Source organism: Myotis daubentonii, chromosome 12, assembly GCF_963259705.1.
Source record: "Myotis daubentonii chromosome 12, mMyoDau2.1, whole genome shotgun sequence".
Lineage (NCBI taxonomy): Eukaryota > Metazoa > Chordata > Mammalia > Chiroptera > Vespertilionidae > Myotis > Myotis daubentonii.
In genome coordinates this window covers 57,406,900-57,427,686 of record NC_081851.1, presented here as the reverse complement: position 1 = coordinate 57,427,686, position 20,787 = coordinate 57,406,900, and the positions used below count along the sequence as shown (strand labels likewise).

The following is a 20,787-nucleotide window of genomic DNA, read 5'->3' as shown; positions in this document are numbered from 1 at the left end:
GTTAAAAGCATCTTTTTATGATACTACTCTTTCTGAATTACCAATAATGCAAACCAAAGAATTAGATACTGTACTCTAAAATTTAATATTTGTCCAATTCTTATTCATATCCTATAGATATCCCATGTGTACAAGAAAAAAGTATGCTAAATGCTTAAATGTACTTAAGAACCTGAAAGACTGAACATTTCTGCCCTTCAATCAGCAGGCTGTCAGGTCATGAGCACTCATTGTGCAATGAAAGTTTTTCTGTCTTTCCTATTATTATAACTCAGCTCTGTTAAGGAGAAAGAGACTGGTCCACAAAGAAAATGGTCTAATTATATATAACTTTATCTTCAAAAAGGTGAGGCAAACTTATTTCAAACTCTATTTATAAAATAAAAAACTAAAGAGTTTTAGAAAAACATAAAAATAATGAACTATTTATTTAAAACTATACTCACAAGTTTGAGTATCAAAATCAGACATGAATTAATAAATAAAATTAGTGCAATTAAGATGAAAGAAATCCATTACCATTTGGTTTTTTAAATGCTGATGATATTTTACTATGATTTAAATCAACTCAATTTTCTCAGGAGATCTCGTACTCAGGAATAAGTACGCTTTCCCAAAGAATTCAATTAGATGTGTATAGAAACTGCTACCATGGATCTCTGAGCCATTATAAATCTAAATCTGTAAAAGGCAAGACCTAACCTTGAACATTTTTCTCCTTCTGATGTCCAACTAGCAGTGGCCAGAAATAATGAGTTCTGATAGGAAAATCTTCTTCCTTCAGAGCCTTCATTAGAGCTTTTGCCAAATCTGAAAGAGATACCATTAAATATTACAAAGCTACCCCAGAAAAACTTATTTTTGTTGGTTTTAATTATGAGAATACAGTACCAGTTTTATTGGCTAGTAAAGCACACTGCAGTGTGAACTGCAAAGGAGATGTATGCAGCTTGGCTTCCTTTAACTTCTTACAGTAGTCTTTCAGCTTCTCTGCAGGCTAGGGGGAAAAAAAGAACACATCAGCTCCCTTTGATCTTCTGCAAATATTCTAACACTTTTGGGTTCAAAGTCTGAACCTCTCATCCTCTTTTTATCCATCATCTTACAATACAAAAAAAAAGTTTTCATAGTATTTATGTTTGGTCTAATCTCATAACAGTTCCTTATACTTTTAAAAAATCTTATTTCACTACCCATTACACTGTCTACAATGTAAAAATGAACAGAATACCGTATTCATAGTCACACAGTGCCGTAAAAAGAAACTGCCAAAGTCATTCAGACCATCTTCCTTTGAAAAAGGACATGCTAATAAAACTTGCAATGCTGTATCTTCCAATTTTTCAGTGACTAAAAGCAAAATAAGGTTCATTGCATCTGGGAAGAAAACAAAGACATCTTTTGTTACTGAACTGAATAATACTTTTACACTTCAACCAATATGAAAGACAAATTTATGAACAACAAACACCAAAAGGATATAATACTATCCTTTAAAATATCCCAAATAATAATGGAACACTTACACATCAAAACATTCCAATGTATCCATTAACTCAAGTTTTTTAGTTTATTAAGCTGACTTTGAATCCTATGTTCATCTATCACAACCCCCCTATTGTTAGAGAATGCCCTTTTCATCATGTAAAAGCAGTAATTCAGATGATTACAAAAATCATGAAAGTAAAATTTATAAAACTACCTGGAATATATCTTCTTTCATATGCAATTTTGTCCAAAATTTCTGAGACATACTGAGGATACCCAGCTTTACTGAAGCTAAAGATAATTTGCAATAAATCACGGTCCATAAGGTAAAGATCGGACTTCTCCACCTTCTCCAGAGTCTAGAGATAGTTCCAGAAATTAGAAGAGTAAGTCAGAAAGCAGTATTTTTAAATTAAAGCTAAATATATTAAAATACAAAAATTTTAATTAGGAACATGTATCATCTAAAGATTTGAGACTTCCTTTATAAAACAGAAATATTCTGCTTCAACACCGAGGTACCAAACTATAGGAATTCTCCTATCAATACTATTACTTTCAAGAGATATCTTTAAAAACAGATAAAAACTATATTCTTCTGTAAGTTTATAAAAATGATTTTAAAGTATGTTTATTTATACAATAAGTCATACCTGCTTAACATGGTCAATGTCACCCTTCTCAGCATACACATTCAATAAGGCTAGATATGTGTCTGGACCAGGCTCAATTCCAGCCTCTTTCATCACTGTGAGAATATTCTCTGCATTCTCCATATCTCTGTAAGTTAATTCAAGGAAAATAAAACAGGTTACCATAATACTGCCAAATGTAATATATCATTCAATCTCAAATGTATACCTATACTTATCAAAATTAAAAACATGGTAACATCAGAAAAGGAAAATACATATTAAACTGGTTAAAGGTTTTAGAAGTAAAGATCATAAACATCCTAAATTTTTACAGGTAATTTTTACAAAAGAAAAACCAAACTGTATAATAACTACATAGACATTAAAGAATGTGTATTCTTTCACTAAATATGTTACAACTCAAATTTACATTTTTAGCAAATTATTCTTCACACCAAAAAAATATTTTCCAGGGCACCAGCAGATCAGTTAATAAACTTTACAAAGTCAGTCAGTCACCTTTGGCCAGTCCCAATTTTTACAACTGAACATTTTCAAATGAATGTTTGTGAAACTGATAAATTTAAAAATAAGGTATTTTTTAAATGTGCAGGTTCTATCTCACATGCTCAAACTTTTTTTTGAGGAGGTTGATAAACATGGTTTAAGATTTTCTGCAATATTTTTCTATAATTTAAACCTCGCCTGAGAACAAAACTTTAGGTTGAACATACCCAGCTCTTGCATGCCCTGTAACAAGGGCACTGAATACTGCCTCTGTGACTGGAAGATCCTTAGTTTTCATAAATCCAAGAATCTTGCTGCAATAAAAAATGAAATAAAAATACTCCTTGGAATTATACATCAGAAACACTTTCTAGAACACGTACACACAAAACCCCATTCCTTGAAAATATATCAATAGTCTTGGAGTACTCTTGTTAAATAAAAATAGTAATTTTTAAAAATCTGATTGTTTCTTCTATGCTACTAATTAACCTTTAAACAGCATAAAGTTTATTAAAGTTCAATGAGTTAAAAATAAGATTGTACATTTCCATATATCCCTTATTTCCTAAACCCTCTATCCAAAAGTAGTAATACATTTTACACAAGCAGAGAAATGTTACAACTGATTTTATATGAACCTGTGAGACAAATAAGTTTTATAAATGAATACAATTTAAATAGCTAAGAACATTTCCTTTAAAGTAAAGCTAGCTTTATATCTCAACAATTTTAAACCTCTGCTTCAATAAATTAAATTTTTAATTAAAATAACAATTGTTATTTAACTTTCACCTCTTACATAATTTTATATTGTATATAGAAGCCATATTACCACATATGCTGGATTAGAATACTTCTGAAATAATTTCCCTTATTAAAAAGAAAAATATTCTAGGTTTACAAGACTTAAGTATTTGTTTGTTTATACATACTTTTATAGAGTTCCATACCTGGCACCTTCAATATCTCCCACATTACAATAAGCAGCAATCAATCTCTGGTATGTTACCTGTTAGTGAAATGGGCCAGTTAATATTTTTTAAATAATATTCCTAGTAAAGAAAAAAAGAAGAGTGGATGTGACAACAAACATTTATAATAACAGCTACCTACACGATTTGGTTGAATGTTTGCTTTCTCCATTTTTGCCAAGAAGTCAGTTGGTGAAAATTTATGTTCATTTTGAAGGTAGACTTTAAGTAAAGCATTATAGTGACTTACATCATACACAGTACCTACAAATGAAATTTAAATCAGATTTTTAGAAGAATGCTTAAGATCATATTCTTTATCACAACTAAAACATGTAAATTTATCAAGCAACAAGAGTAAATGATCACTTAAGTATTTCACAGCAAACTTAGACCCACTTATATAGAAAGCCTGTCAGAACAGATAGAGCAAGCTAAACATGCAAGACAGTAATTACTGAATTACTATAGTTACAAGTAACTGCCTATTCAGATATTAAGAGGTCGCTTACTTATGAAGCATAGTATTCCCTCCCTGTTAGAAAATGCTGACAATTCCCCTGTATTTACAGTGACAGAAAGATCTTTCTACATAAAGCAGTCCTTGCCACATTACAGACACTGAGATGGACAGATTGTGACCGTAGCTGTTTACACAGGTAGGACTATGCTGGTAATTCTGCTTACTTACTAACCAGGCTACTCAAAGATTTTAACAGGTTCCATTTCTACTCCATACTCAGTTGCTGAACACCATTTCTATTCTGCTTTTATTAATTATCTGTATTCCAATGACCTTTGTTTTCCTTCTGCAACTATCTTGCCTAAGGCCGCATTAAGGTTACCACTCAGACTTACTATATCCACTCATCACATCAGGGTGATCAGATCAATCCAGTATTAACATGTTTTACCAAATTTTCATGAATTAAATATCTTTATTCACCTGCCTGTGGCTACATAGGCCTATGGTCAGTGTCTGCTATCAGCTTGAGATTCAAGGGAGCAGAGACCTATTCTGTTAAATTAATATTTGGGGAATTTTTTAAAATATTATTTTATATTGATTTTTTTTAAGAGAGAGAGAAAGGGAGTGGGGGAGGGAGAGAGAGAAACATCAATGTGAGAGCAAACATCGATCTCCTGTACGCCCAATACCAGGGACTTAGGCTCTATCGAGCCCAAAATCTGGGCACGTGCCCTGACTGGGAATCGAACCCACAACCTGGCGGTGCTCGGGATGACACCCAAACAACTGAGCCTCACCAGCCAGGGCAATATTTATTTTTTATCTTAACACACAGACATGTAAAGTGCTTTATTATGTTTCAGGCACTGACTGTGCTAAGTTCTCTGCTTATAAAGGCTCAGTTACTCTTCACAATAGCTTTGAGGCAAGCATTATCATCATCCCCATCTTACAGATGAAGAAAACTGACTTTTACTTGTCCAAAGCCACATGGTTAGTGAGTGATGATAAATTTGAACATAGGTGTTCTGCCTTGAGAATGCAATCTCTTAACCACTATAGTACTCTATGGTGGATAAGGGTCTTAAACAAAACCATGTGCAATTCAATATCTGCTTTCTGATTATGCAACAAGGTTACCATATAGTAACTAAACACTTATTTTTTATTAAATGTAATATGCACAAAGAAAGCATGATGGTCCTAGCAAAGAGGAAAACAAAAGATGTTATGGATTCCACTCACAAATAGGATATAGAGGAAAGACATGTTTGTGAACAATTATACTAGAAAATGCGTTTATCTTTCTATTGAGGTGTTAATATTATGACTATGTAACGTTTTGTATTTTAGCACATAACTTTTTTCACAAATATTTCTCCCAGTTCAATGTGTTTTTTATAAAGCATGTGACTTATTGACATATAGATATTTCTAGTTTTTATGGTCAATTCTTTATCTTCACTTTTCTGTTGTATTTACACTTAGAAAACTCTTTTCCATTCTGAAATATATTTATTTCATATCCACTTTTAAAAACTTAAAAAATGAACCTGTCATCAAAATTAATTCTAGATGAATTCAAATCTCTCAGAGGAAGCTCTGTCTTTATTCTATAGTTTATGTAAGTGCTACACATCACATGAAGGATATTCCTAGGTATTTTATATATTTGTGACTACACTTGAATACTTTTATCTATTTTAGTTTCTAACTATGAAAAGTTACGGATTCGTGACCATTTAATATTTTCAACTATTTTATTGTAAGTTAATTTTCTGGAATTTTACAGGCAAACAAGCACATCACCTAAAAAACAATAATTTACAGTATTGTTTCACATCTTATTTCATTGCCATTATACATGGTATTTATTAGTTGTTGGCTTTAGATTTTAACATGTTAAAGAAACACCCATGTATTCTTTAAATTTTTTTTTTACATCAGGAATGAACATTGGATTTTATCAAATGGTCTTTTAAGCTATTTTTTTTGAAATAGGTGCTATGTTCACAGCTCAAAGTTTAAACTGTTTTGTATGCACATAAACATATAAACATTTTTCTTCAAAATGGTAGCATCGTATACTGTTCTGCACCTTAATTCTTTATTATATTTTGAAAAACACCTCACATTCATATATGAAGAACTCCTTATTTAACAGTTGCACAATATTCCATTTTATGGACACTCCATAATTTATTTAATGAATCCCATACTGAGGGACATTAAAATTGGTTCAAATTTCTTACTATTACAAATAAACTACAATGAAGAATATCCTTCTGTAAATGAGAGTATAACTGTCACTAAATTCAAACAAATGGAACTGCTTAGTGAAATGGTATGTGCATTTATAACTTTGACAGACCAAAGTCCTTTTTAATTTTATTTTGCTTTTTAGCTTACTATAAAAGTAATACTTGAGATGAAAATTTATTTTATTCTTAATGCCCCTAGATGTCACTAGAACTCACTGAATAAATCATATTGTAAAAAATTTATGAATCAAGTAGCCCTTGTATAAAATTAAATTATAGAGTTTATTTAAAGAAATTTATCTTTTAACTAAAGGAAAAAACTTTCTGCACCTTTTTATACACATCACATATTCAAATAATCATACCCAATTCCTGAAGTTTGTCCCATATCCTATGAGCTAATTCTGTCCTCTCTGAGAGCTTTAGTTCAGGCAGGAGAGAGCCACAGCTGCGCAGCAGAAGCAAGGCATGATTACCACCTGGGCAGCCTATGAAAAAAGATCAATGGATAACATTTAACATAGTACCAATATTATATAGATAAATGTAAAATCTTAAACTAAAATTTAAAAATATTCAAAACTCTCTTGCCTCCCTACAGATAATATTAAAAAGACTACCTGTAAATTTGAAAAATCCTATCCTAATCCACAAGTATAATTTACAATGTTACTAAATGTTCTAAGTTTTTAAAAATTAGTCTGCTTTCTTAAGGCAGCAAAGGTTATGAATCTGTAATTTGAAAGACTATAGAATACAAAAATACAAGGAACCTAATTTATAAGCAGTGCTTACTGCAATTCAAAGGCTAAGTTTTTCAGTATCTTATGAAATAACACAAAGCAGTACAATTAAAACCCATGGATATCAATTTTAGGTTTATAAATAGTTACAAAATAATATCAACTTTCTTCTCCCTTTATCCATGTCCTTTATCAAAATGTCCCTGAAAGCTGACTTTAAAACAAAAACAAATCACTAATTGTTTGATTCCATTTATATAAAGTATCCAGAATAACATACAGTATCTATATGAACAGAGAGTACACTAGTGGTTTCCTACGAGTGGAAGAGATGGGAAGGTTTGGGAGCTGATGGGGGTATGAAGATTTCTTTTTGGGGTGATAGAAATGTTCTGAAATTGTAGTGATAGCTGTACAATTCTGAATAAATCAAAAAAGAGAAAATGAAAAACATTATTTAAATGCATATTAATTATAACTGACACTTCTTTGGTATCCCTCTTCATTAAACTCTATAGCTTCTTAATGTGACTGAAATCCACGGACGGGCTTTTGGTAAGCTGGTGAATGCTCTGAAACTACAATAAAATCATGTGTGTGCACATGTGGGCTTTTTTGTGTGTGTGAGGGGATAGGGAAGTAGAGGGCTTACAAGCTTCCATCAAATTATCAAGTTACATAAGTGATTCAAATAAATTTTAATAGCTAAGTGAAAGTAAAAAGGAAATCATAAAAGGGAAATGATTAACAGTGTTCCTGGGAATCTGTCATTTGTGATTATTTTAGGTAAAGCTGATACTAAACAATGGAAAATAAGAAAAACTATTATCTTCCAAGAAAATTTACTACTAAAAATGACTCTTTTATAAACTGTGAAGAGCAAAAGGGCAACTTTGATTTGATTTTGAAAAAAACACCTGAAACAAAATGTCTTAGTTACTCAAAAGTTTTCCCTGATAAGTTGGAAAGACAGAAAGATAATAAAATTAAATCATGATCACTAGAAATAACAAATAAAATTAAAAGTATCAAAGAGCTTGCCCACAAACAAGTACTTATTAAAAGTCCAACTTTTTAGCCCTGACCAGTTTGGCTCAGTGGATAGAGCATTGGCCTGCAGACTGAAGGGTCCCGGGTTCGGTTCTGGTCAAGGGCACATACCTTGGTTGTGGGCACGTCCCCAGTAGGGGGTGTGTGGGAGGTGGCTGATCGATGTTTCTAACTCTCCCTCTCCCTTCCTCTCTGTAAAAAATCAATAAAATATATTTTTTTAAAAGTCCAACTTTTTAAACAGAAAAGTTTGAAATACCTGAGTGACAGGTATTATCAAAGACTTTTTGTAGAAGTGACTTTGGGATGCGGCCAGTTCTTCGGACAGAATTATCTAGTCTCATGAGAGCCCAATCAAATTGACTGGCACTCCTTCTTTGAGAAGAAGCGGACTCCTCTTGAAGATAATTCTTTTTTTCAGCAGCAATGGCATACAGCCTGGCTTGGCTCAGTAGTCCTCTATAAAATGAAAGACAATTAATAATAAATTAAGTCAACTACTACCCATATAGGTCACCTTTTTGAGCAAAATTTATACAAAACTATTTTATTAGTTACTAAATACATAAATTCATAGCGCAATAGCATTTTGCTCAGAGAAGTATAAACTGGTAGGCAAGAAAGTTCGACTTTTGCTTTAAATAAAATCAGACACACATACAAATTATATGCAAAGTAAATATCTTGACTAATTATTTGAGTGTATTGATAAGGTTCCATATGGAATTATTTCAAACTAAGACAATATGGTGTGTATCTGATTTCAAATATCAAACTTAAAAATAATTCTATGTGTGAAGGAAACCATCATAAATCTTTGAATTGAATTTAAACTTTCTCTGCATTTGAATATCATTAATACAAAATTTCTAATTCAGAGATTTATATATGTATTCCAAAATACTTTAAATTTTCCAATAGCAGCCAGTAAGTACCAACAACTATATTGTATACACTAAGCATATGTTAACCAAATCTTACCTAATAATAGACAAACATGTAAATTGACCGTCCCTCCGCTATGCTCACCAACCAATCAGGAGAGTATGCAAATTGACCCAACAAAGATGGCGGTTAATTTGCATACGTAGGCATGAAGCGGCCGAGCGGAGCCGCGATGACTTAAGGCTCCGACCAGAGCGAAGGCCTGGGTCCCGGGTACTGGAGGAAAACCAGTGCCCGCAGCCAAGGGAAGGGAAGGCCTACTGCACGAATCTCTTCGTGCAACGGGCCTCTAGTATAATTTAAGAATACTTATTAATCCAAGCATGCCTTCAGGATTATAAACACATGTTTGACATGTGTATATTTTTACCACAGACAATTACCAAGATAAATATTTATATAGTAGTAAGTTTTATTAAACTCTTGATTTCCTACCCTACATCATTAACCTGGAAAACCAATCACAAATTGAGTGATTAAGTATGTGATGTTACATTAAAGAAAGCTAAACCAGTAGTTTCATCACAAGGTTATGTAAAACACAGAGGCAGCACTTGATACTAGGCTAGAAATGTTACCACTATGATCTGGGACAAATCACAACCATTCTAATTATTAATGATTCCACCTAAGCAAATAAATATAATGAAGTGAAAATAAAATGGAAAAAATCAGGATACTAACTAAACAAGTCAATGTCACATTTAGTTGATTAAAATCTGTTAAATGAGCAGAAGTGCCTCATTGATTAGTCTGTTAAGTGAGCAAAATTAAATGCTAGATTATTACCTAAAAACCACAAAAGATACACTCCTACATATTCATTCCTTATTTTCAAAGATTTTCTCTGGCCATTTATCTGGCTATTAGATCAGTTGCTACTAAATGATGCCTTTGTTAATCAAGCAAACACAAAAATGGTATTTTAAATCACCCAAAATAATGTGTCAAGTTCAAGTGCAGTCACATTGTTCAACAACAAAAGTTGATTATAGTGATTTCAAATTGTAGTAAGCATATTTGCCAAAGTCTTTCACATAATCCAAATCTGATACTGTGAAAAGACTAAATAAATAAGTAAATAAATAAATAACACCTTTGCTATTTAATTCAGTTTTAAAATGTTAACATCAAACACAAAACAAAATTCAGGCAGAAGACAGAAATGTTAATAGAGCATTCTGAACACTCTAAAGCTAATTTTTCTTATAAATCTTTAATGCAGCCATTAAACATAAGTGTGGCTTTCATTAATTAAGTTGAAATATGAATCTGCTATAAAATAAATTGGGATAGGGAAGGATTACACATTTAAATCAAAGAATTCTTTAGTCTTCAAAAGGATTCACCAGTGCTTCCCCACGTGGCAGTGCTTTCTACATTTATTATTTGGCCCAGAAATTATTTTTAAATTCACTAAACACATCTTGAAAGAGATAAAACTTTTATAGCCTGGTAAGTTGTGACAGAGGGAAAGAACAAGTCTAGGGGTTATGATGGGTCTATGCAAGATAGGCATCTACTCATCAGCTGGCACAAGCTAAAACGCATGCTTCCAAATGCTGATGATCAAAAAACTGATGTAACCACATAACCTGTCATAAATGGCTCAGGAGTTCCCCTTTTAAGACTCTAGTACTCACCACTAATATTCAGGTTACCCATGAATTTTCTCTGGCAAAATCTGGCATTTAAAGTTATTTTTCTCATTTTTAAAAAAATGGTGGTGGTGATTTTTGACTCTTTACTAAAAAAAAATAACAATTTTATAGTGGAGTGTCTGTATTTCAAAAAGCTACAAGAGATTAGTCCGAGTGGAGCGAGTGAGCTGAGTGGTTGTGTAGTCACATCTTGGAGACCAGTAGCGCTTGCAGCATGGCTGACGAACTGACTGAAGAGCACACTGCAGAATTCAAAGAAGCTTTTTCACTATTTGACAAGGATGGTGATGGAACTATAACAAAGGAATTGGGAACGTAATGAGGTCTCTTGGACAGAATCCCACAAAAGTAGAGTTACAGGACATGAAAATGAAGTGGATGCTGATGGTAACGGCACAGTCGTCTTTCCAGAATTCTGACAATGATGGCAAGAAAAACGAAAGACACAGACAGTGAAGAAGAAATTCAAGAAGCATTCTGCGTGTTTGATAAGGAGGGCAATGGCTATATTGTGGAGCAGAGTTTCGCCATGTGATGACAAACCTTGGAGAGAAGTTAACAGACGAAGAGGTTGATGAAACGATCAGGGAAGCAGATATTGATGGTGATAGTCAAGTAAGCTATAGTTTGTACAAATGAAGACAGCAAAGTGAAGATATTGTACAGAATGTGTTAAATTTCTTGTACAAAATTGTTTATTTGCCTTTTCTTTGTAACTTATCTGTAAAAGGTTCCCCCTACTGTCAAAAAAGAAATGCATGTATAGTAATTAGGACTTCATTCCTCCATGTTTTCTTCCCTTACGGTCATTGTCCTGAAACTTGATTTTAGAAAATTGATCAAGTATCATGTTGCATGTGGCTTACTCTGGATATATCTAAGCCCTTCTGCACATCTAAACTTAGATGGAGTTGGTCAACTGAGGGAACATCTGGTTAACTACTTTTTTAAAGTAGTTTTCTTTAGGAACTGTCAGCATGTTGTTGAAGTGTGGAGTTGTAACTCTGCGTGGACTATGGACAGTCAACAATATGTACTTAAAAGTTGCACTATTGCAAAACGGGTGTATTATCCAGGTACTTGTACAATATTTTTTTGTACTGCTGATCCTATACCAGAAACATTTTCTTTTATTGTTATTGCTTTTTAAACTTTGTTTAGCCACTTAAAGAAAATCTGTTCATAGCACAATTCGCCTCAACTCCATTCCAAGTTGTATACTGTTTTCCAATAAAAATTTTTTTACCTGCCCCTCCACCCCCCAAAAAACCTACAACAACCAGATTTTTATAAGCAGGCTTCCATCTGTCAAAAGGCTCGGTCTTTTTAAAATTAATAGTTTACTTTTTCAAGGCATTTTTAGGTTAACAGAAGAATTATCTGTGAAGTACAGAATTCCCATATACCCTCTTCCTCCTCTACCCAGTTTCCCTATTAACAGTAAAGGTGAGACTAGATAATGGAAAGACAAGTAAAGGATTTAGATTTTATGATATATACATATATATAATATATATATGATATGTAACAGGGGTCCTCAAACTTTTTAAACAGGGGGCCAGTTCACTGTCCCTCAGACCGTTGGAGGGCCGGACTATAGTTTTAAAAAAAACTATGAACAAATTCCTATGCACACTGCACATATCTTATTTTGAAGTAAAAAAAACAAAATAGGAACAAATACAATATTTGTATTTGCATGTGTCCCATGGGCCGTAGTTTGAGGACCCCTGATATATAATATATGATATATACGTATATATCATATATATATATATTATATATATGGCTAATATGCAAAGTGTCCCCTCGGGAGTTCAACCAGGAGTTTGATCGCTTGCTATGGCATGCGCTGACCACCAGGGGGCAGCACGGAACAAAGGAAGGCCCTGGCCAGTGGCCAGCAGCTGGGGAAGGAAGGCCCCAGCCAGCAGCCAGAAGGAAAGCCCAGGCTGGCAGCAAAAGGCCCTGATCGCCGGCCAGGCCTAGGGACCCTACTCGTGCACAAATTTCATGCATCAGGCCTCTAGTATGCTTATAAAACACAAGACTGATTTTCATAAAGCTGCCCTTTTAGCTACTTTGTTGTACCATTCTGTAGTCAATGGGGATTGCAAACATCATTTATGTTCTCACCAATCCCTTATTTTGACTATTCCACTTGTATTTTCTTTAGCCTGTTGATATGGTTGATTACATTAATTGGTTTTCAAGTGTTGAGCCAGCCTTGTACACCTAAAATAGACCCCAACTTGGTCACAGTATAGAATTATTTTAATACATTTTACACACATACTGACCCCACTTAAGTTTTAAGATATTAAAAATTCAAAAAGAATACTCCTAAAGTGGTTGGTACTCCTTTCAAATTGCTGCACTGCTATTCACTATACCACTACTACATTGTACCCTGAAGCTCAAAATCTTAGGATGACTATTTTATTGTTCAATCCCTCTCACCCTTCACACCCATCCTTCCAAGCAAGGTAGAAGAGTCAGCAGGCCAAGCAAGTAAGCAACAGATGGGATGAGGTTTGAGAGGAAAACTGGCTAGGCCATAAAATATTTTTAAGCTAGAGTCTGATTTTTTTTCTAGATACAGATTTTATTTCAGGAACAGGACTGTATTAGAACTTATAGGCTTATAAGCATGATCTATTTCTGTTTTGAAAAGATCAGTCAGGCTGCTGGATGGAGAATAAATTAGAGGGCAGCAAGAATTAAAAGAGAGATACCATTGAGGAAGCTATTGCAGTGTAGTCCAGGTGAGAGAATGATGGTAACTTGGACTACAGTGGGCAGTATAGATGGGACAGAAATACACAGCACCACAGCCAGCACCTGATTTAATTACAAATTCCAAGTCTCACCCCACAATTTGTTAATTCTTACCTACATGTAGTGAAGAAAATCTCACGTATTAAGTGCTTACTTAATTCTCTGTATACATCTGACACTATTATGTACCATTTTCATAAACAATTGATAGGCACAATCTTAAAGGCAAAAAAAGAAGGCTCTATGGCAGTGATGGTGAGCCTATGACACGCGTGTCAGAGGTGACATGCGAACTCATTTTTTTGGTTGATTTTTCTTTGTTAAATGGCATTTAAATATATAAAATAAATATCAAAAATATAAATCTTTGTTTTACTATGGTTGCAAATATCAAAAAATTTCTATATGTGACACGGCACCAGAATTAAGTTAGGGTTTTTCAAAATGCTGACATGCCAAGCTCAAAAGGTTCGCCATCACTGCTCTATGGGCTGGTGGAAATACATAAGCGGTAAGAGTGTGGGCTTGAGTCCTACAGACCAGCCTGAGTTCAAGCTCTGCCATTTACAAGATATGAGACTTTGGCCAAGTTACTGCAACTCTCTCAAAGCCTGTAAAATCTGAGAGGTAACAGTATTTACCTCACAAGACTATCATAAAGACTGACTGAGATATACACTGTTTCCCAAAATATCACACTTCTGCTAGGGAAGATGGTTTTAGATTACATATAGACAAAGATTTTCCATTTTAGTAGTTCTATGTATTGCAATAAATATTTTAAAATACTTATCACAGCAAGTTCTTTATTTTACTACAATTCCCACTTAAGGGAAAATTAAGTTATAAAAATGTCAGTTTAAACCTAAAAACCAATGTTAAGAAAAATATGTTAAAAATAACAGTTTAGGTAGTACTCAGTTTTGGCAAAAAATCTGAAGACAGTATACAAATGCCCCAAGTTTGGAAAACACTGAAAAAATGTATATAAAAAACCTAGCAAAGTAACTGTAATAAATATTAACTATGTATTTACTAGAGCATTTTCTTTTTTCAATGTACTAACAGAAAGCACATAAGACTTACTTTAAAGGGCCTATTGAAATTCAAGCTAAACTATTTAACAGCTACCTGGCTTTGGAAAAGGTATTTGGTCTAAGCATTAGTTCCTCATATGAAGAAAAATACTACCTTGTAAAAAGCACATTTAAAAAAGCAGTTATCAGATTCCTAACAGAACAGTCCTCAAAAAACATCTGCTGACTGGCCTTTTTTCTAGTCTTTTGAGGAGCTGTCACAATAACTTTCTCCCTGAATTATTTTGCAAAGCCTCAATTCTTCAAAAAGTCTTGCCCAGTTAAGCTGTCCCTCAAACACAGCTTTGTATTTTATGGTAAGTCACAGAATTTCAGACTAAAAATGTGTGCAACTCTCCTACACTTTGATAATAGTCTCCTGGCTTGAACCACCAAGGCCATTCCTTTCTCCCTATCCAGATGTCCCATCCAGCTCAGGCTACTGCAGTCCACAGGGATGTCTCAGCTCTGACAGGAAGTGATGAAGAATCAGTTAACCAGGTTGAGACCTATAATGTGATGTGGATACTCTTTAAAGTCTACAATGTGAGGGTGGGATGAAGTAGATTACTCTAACGATCCCTTGCAGAGTTTACATTCTGAGATCTTTTCATGTGCTTGCTTACTTGTGATAGTCTTTAATTTCTAAATTTATATCATAAATCATATACTGTCTTTTTAAAAAATGTTTTTATGTCTTTAAAAACCTTCATAACCTAAACTACAACATATTTAAAACATTTCAGAACTGGGAGTTACAGTAGTTGAATCCCAACTGGAGATCCTGGATAAAATAGTTCACTCTTCTAAGCCTCAATTTCCTACTTTGAAATGTGTGATGTATTCATACAAATACACTTTGAAAATGGTAAAGATCTAAACTAAAGGTATTATTGTTTATATTAATCTCCAAATCTATTCTTCCTAATTCTGTTAGCATCCTTACCAATCTCTCGTTCTCTCTCTCTCAAGAAAAGGAGGTATCTTGCCTCAGTTCTGCACCAACTAGTTGAGGCCCTATTAGTCCTAACTTGTAGTATTATGTTGTTCCCAACTGGTCTGTCCATCTCCAGCCTCTATCTCTCCATGAGTCTATGCGAACTTTGTCAACATTTGTACCTCAAAACCTTTCAAAGGCTCCCAACCATGAAACGACCAACTTTCTAATCAACCTTGTTAGCTTTAAGGAATCAAATGGCCTTTGCAGTATCAACTTCGACTACATACCACCCCACATTAGTTACACAGGATAGAAGTACCACCTCCAAGTTTCTTCATGCTCTTTTCCCCTAGAACACTGACTAGTCATTTGCGTGCGCCCTCTCAAACTCAAGTGATCCCCTATCACAAAACAAATGTGATTGCTCTTCTCTCTAAAAGTAAATTCATCTCCTATGGGTAGCACTAATGTAATTGTTGCACTGTGCCTATCATAATCCTCTGTAATTGATAAATTTATACACACAAGGAGCAGAGGCTGAATCACATCCCCAAAGGACCCAGACATACTCTTAATGCTTGAGAAAAAAAATTTTTAAGTGATAAACAACGGAGTTTTCTTTCCTTCCAATGTTGACACGTCACATCATTCTGTCATAGGGCAATATGTGATCTTCACCTTTGAGCCAACCATCAATCTAGATCTACTTCCAAATTGATTTAGCTCAAAGCTAATCTTTCCTCTGAAGCACATAAGTATTATTCTTAAAACTCTCACAAGAAATATATAAGCAGCTTATAATCCAGAAGTGTGAGAAAATGAGTGTGAGAAAGCAAAAGTGCTGCTCTTCCACCTCCCCAAAGAAGATGGTAAGAGCTGGTTTTTAAGAAAACATTTGTTTAAAAAAAGTGCTGGCCTGGCCAGGTGGCTCAGTTGGTTGGAGCGTCGTTCCATATACCAGAAGGTTATGGGTCCGATTCCCAATCAGGGCATGTACCTAGATTGCAAGTTCCATCCTCGGCTGGGGCACATGCGTGAGGCAACAGATCAGTGTTTCTTTCTCTCTCTAAAAATCAATGAAAACATATCCTCAGGTGAGGATTTAAAAGAAAAAAAAATGTTTAAGTACTGACATAGGAAAATGAAGAGTAAGACTAAAAAATATAAAAGTATAAACTTTTTAAAAATATATATATATATTTTAAATATATTTTATTGATTTTTTACAGAGAGGAAGGGAGAGGGATAGAGAGTCAGAAACATCGATGAGAGAGAAACATCGATCAGCTGCCTCCTGCACACCTCCCACTGGGGATGTGCCCACAACCAAGGTACATGCCCTTGACCGGAATCAAACCTGGGACCCTTCAGTCCGCAGGCTGACGCTCTATCCATTGAGCCAAACTGGCTAGGGCTAAAAGTATATACTTTTTAGCCCCGGTCAGTGTGGCTCAGTTGGTTGGAGTGTCATCCTGTGCACCAAAAGGTGGTGGGTTCAATTTTCGGTCAGGGTACATACCCAGGTTGCAGGTTCCATCCCCAGTTGGGGCACATGTAACCAATCAATGCTTCTCTCTCATGTCGATATTTGTCCTTCTCCTTCTCTCACTCTTCCTCTCTCTAAAAAAAGTATATAGTTTTTGGTGCTCCAATTTTGAAAACAGATTAATATATTCGCTTAGTAATACTCATCTTTCCTTCTCAGACAGGACATTCCTGGAAATAAAGATCAGAGTGAATGTGTGGAAATTAACTATACTATATGAATGGGCTAATGGGCCCAAACTTCTTTGCATCTCACAATATTCCTTATTCAATGTCTAAGATTTTCATTGATATCCTCAACTCAAGGCCAAAAAAATAAAATAAAACAAAGTTCCTGCCGTCAAGGAACTTACAGCCAGGTCTGGAGTGTTGGTGGTCACACATGCAATCATGTTAATGGATGCTTTAGTGAGTTCGGCTATGAGACAAAGTACAAGAAAGATTTAACAAAGAAGGGGAACACTTAAAAAAAAAAAAAGAAAAAAAAAAAAAAAAGAAGGGGAACACTTGAGTAGGGGGAAAGGGAGACATATCATATCTCAAGAGTGAACATTATATTCAAAAGCAAGCAGATATGCAGCATGGCCCACCAGAGCCCTGTTGGTCCACAGACCAGCATTTTTATCATTTGGGGGCCTGTTAGAAATGCAGAATCTCAGTCCCCTGCCTATATTTATAAAATCCAAACCTACTTCTTAAATTTTTTTAAAATATATTTTTATTGATTTCAGAGAGGAAGGGAGAGGGAGAGACAGATAGAAACATCAATGATGTGAAGGAATCATTGACTGGCTGCATCCTGCACGCCCCATACTGGGGAGTGAGCTTGTAACCTGAGCATGTGCCCTTGACTGGATTCAAACCCAGGACCCTTCAGTCCGCAGGCTGCCGCTCTATCCACTGAGCCAAACAGGCTAGGGCAAAACCTACATTTTTAACAATATCCCCAGGAAATTCTTATACTCATTATAGTTTCAGAAACCCTGTAGACTTCAAAATAGTAGTTTGGTATGGTTAGAATATAGGATGCCATGGGAAAGAACTCATAAGAAGTGAGGCTCCAACATCTCCAGATCATGGAGCACCTTATCCTGGACCTAATGGGAGTCACCACAGTGTCTGACTGTAAGTAATAAAATGACATGATCAAATTATCAAGGAGACTAGGGAATGATATGGGAGTTGGAGAAACGGATTCATTCCATATGAAGTAGATCTACTAAGACTTAATCACTGTGGAGTCAATACATGGGGGTGGGGGAGGTGTCAATGAAATATGAATGAAAAATCTCAAGGAAACAGCAATAGCAATATTCACAAAAGCACAAAACATACAAGGAACAGATTTGGGAGGAAAGACTAGTCCAATATGAGATGTGACGGATCTGAAGTACCTGTAGTTCAATCATGATGTCTAGTACATAGTCTATGTACAGGAAGAGAAATCATGCCATCATCAGATAGGTAGGGGCTGATACCCTGAAAATGGAAGAGGTCACCCAAAGGGGATAAAAAAATTAAAAAGCAAAGGACGAAGGACAAAACCCCCCAAAACATCAACATTTAAGAGATAAACAGAGGAAAAAGGAAGCACCAAAGCCACTGAGAAAAATTCTAAAGACAAGAAAGAGTAATGTCACCGATGCCAAGAAAAGGGTCTAATGCAGGCAAAATGGGAGACAGAGTAATATGCCAGAGAGCAAGGCCTTGAACATGGATCATCTCACACATACATAAGTGACTAGAAGGAGTTATATATATCAATGGTTCTTTCTGGGTTATAGAATTAGGATGATTTTTAGTTTACTGCTTTTCCCCTGCATTTTGCAATTGTTCCTCATGAGTTTTATAATTTAAATATATACGATAAAAAAGGTAATAAGGCAACGATGGCTTTTGTAGAGGTGACTGCAGTGGGTAGATGAGTGGATGCAAAGAGGAAATGTAGGATGGGAGTACAGACAGGGAAGAGAGGTTGGGAAGCATCTAGAGCAGTGGTTCGCAACCTTCCTAATGCCGCGACCCTTTAATATAGTTCCTCATGTTGTGGTGACCCCCAATTTCATTGTTACAAATTGAACATAATTAAAGCATAGTGATTAATCACAAAAACAATACTAATTATATATGTGTTTTCCGATGGTCTTAGGCGACACCTGTGAAAGGGTTGTTCGAGGTCGTTCAACCCCCAAAGGGTCGCGACCCACAGGTTGAGAACTGCTGATCTAGAGTCCTGGGAAAAGTTTTGTCTTTCAGGTGGGAAAGACCTAGGCATGCTTAGAGGCTGAGGGATAGAAGATTGCATAGAAAAATGGTTTAGTGCCCAGGAGAATAAGGGGACAAATACTTCTTTACTTGCTGAGCACACAGTGGTGAATAAGACAAAGTTCTGCTCTCAGGCAACTTATTTTCTAAGAAAATAGAGAAAAGATAAACAAGTAATATCAGACAAGTGAGATATGCCATAAAACTAAAATAGGGTAGTTTTTAGAGCAGTGGTTCTCAACCTTCTGGCCCTTTAAATAAAGTTCCTCATGTTGTGACCCAACCATAAAATTATTTTCGTTGCTACTTCGTAACTGTAACGTTGCTACTGTTATGAATCGTAATGTAAATATCTGATATGCAGGATGGTCTTAGGCGACCCCTGAGAAAGGGTCGTTCGACTGCCAAAGAGGTCGCGACCCACAGGTTGGGAACCACTGTTTTAGAGTGTTGACATAAGGCTTCTCTAAAGAAATAGCATTTAAGTTGAGTCCTAAATGACAAGAACTCAATTTTACAAAGAAGCAGGAAAGACCTGTTACCTCTACTTTACAGATGAGGCTGAGGATAAAAGAGGTTAGGTTAAGATTTTGCAGCAAGTAAATGGAACCCAGGTCTGATGAACACCCAGACCTTCTATAATAGAACTAGAGGCGCAGTGCACGGATTCGTGCATGGGTGGGGCCCCTTGGCCTGTCAGGCGATCAGGGGGGCCGCTGGGGGCCAGCTGGCCGGGGAGGGACCATGGGAGGTTGGCCAGCTGACCCTTATAGGGGCCCATTGGGGCCCTCCGGCTGGGGAGGGCCGTGGGAGGGCTCCAGGGCATGTCCGGCCCTCTCGCCCAGTCCCCATCGGCTGGACCCCAGCAGCAAGCTAACCTACCAGTCGGAGCGTCTGCCCCCTGGTGGTCAGTGCGCATCATAGCGACTGGTTGAGCGGTTGACCGATTCGTCAGACACTTAGCATATTACGCTTTTATTATATAGGAGATTATTATATAGGATACCCTTTCTACTAGATTGTGTTCCCTCTGTTGTGTCCCTCAAATGCAACAGTGAAGATGAATGATAAGACCCTTCAAGGGATGTTAAGGACTAGACAAATAAGAGTAACTGGCATAACTTTCTTTGTCAGAAGAACACTCTGAAAGCCAAAAGATGTAGTTCTGCGAAAGCAGAGGCAAGAAGGTCAACGGCTGAGGCCTAATGAGAAAATCCAGGCAGGCTCCAGGCTACAAGTAGGCTACATTCCCAAGATTTATAACTAAGTTGTTAAGCAGTCATGAAACGTTTCCTCCATTTAACTTCATGCAGAGAGCCGGTTTCCAGGCCGGTGCACAAAGATCCATGTAATCATACTTATTACTAAAGTAACTAATAAAGCACTTACTAGGGGCCAGGCCCCACTACCAACACTACTCCCACTTTATAACTAAGGAAATAGGCCTGGC

General features: G+C 35.6%; 1 protein-coding gene and 1 pseudogene across 3 annotated transcripts in view; one reads left to right on the top strand and one right to left on the bottom strand.

Annotated features, from left to right (window-relative positions):
- The window catches only part of LRPPRC (leucine rich pentatricopeptide repeat containing), a 91,608-nt gene that overhangs the window by 69,654 nt on the left and 1,167 nt on the right, over nt 1-20,787 (bottom strand). For all 3 annotated transcript variants that reach the window (XM_059659964.1, XM_059659967.1, XM_059659966.1), the window contains exons 2-11: nt 8,387-8,586; nt 6,700-6,822; nt 3,747-3,868; nt 3,584-3,642; nt 2,858-2,944; nt 2,142-2,268; nt 1,703-1,847; nt 1,232-1,377; nt 892-997; nt 703-810 (exon numbers count right to left, since the gene is read on the bottom strand). In XM_059659964.1, coding sequence (XP_059515947.1) covers nt 703-810; nt 892-997; nt 1,232-1,377; nt 1,703-1,847; nt 2,142-2,268; nt 2,858-2,944; nt 3,584-3,642; nt 3,747-3,868; nt 6,700-6,822; nt 8,387-8,586 — 1,223 coding nt within the window. The remainder of the gene's footprint in view (nt 1-702; nt 811-891; nt 998-1,231; nt 1,378-1,702; nt 1,848-2,141; nt 2,269-2,857; nt 2,945-3,583; nt 3,643-3,746; nt 3,869-6,699; nt 6,823-8,386; nt 8,587-20,787) is intronic.
- LOC132213412 (calmodulin-1-like) lies at nt 10,883-11,970 on the top strand (annotated as a pseudogene).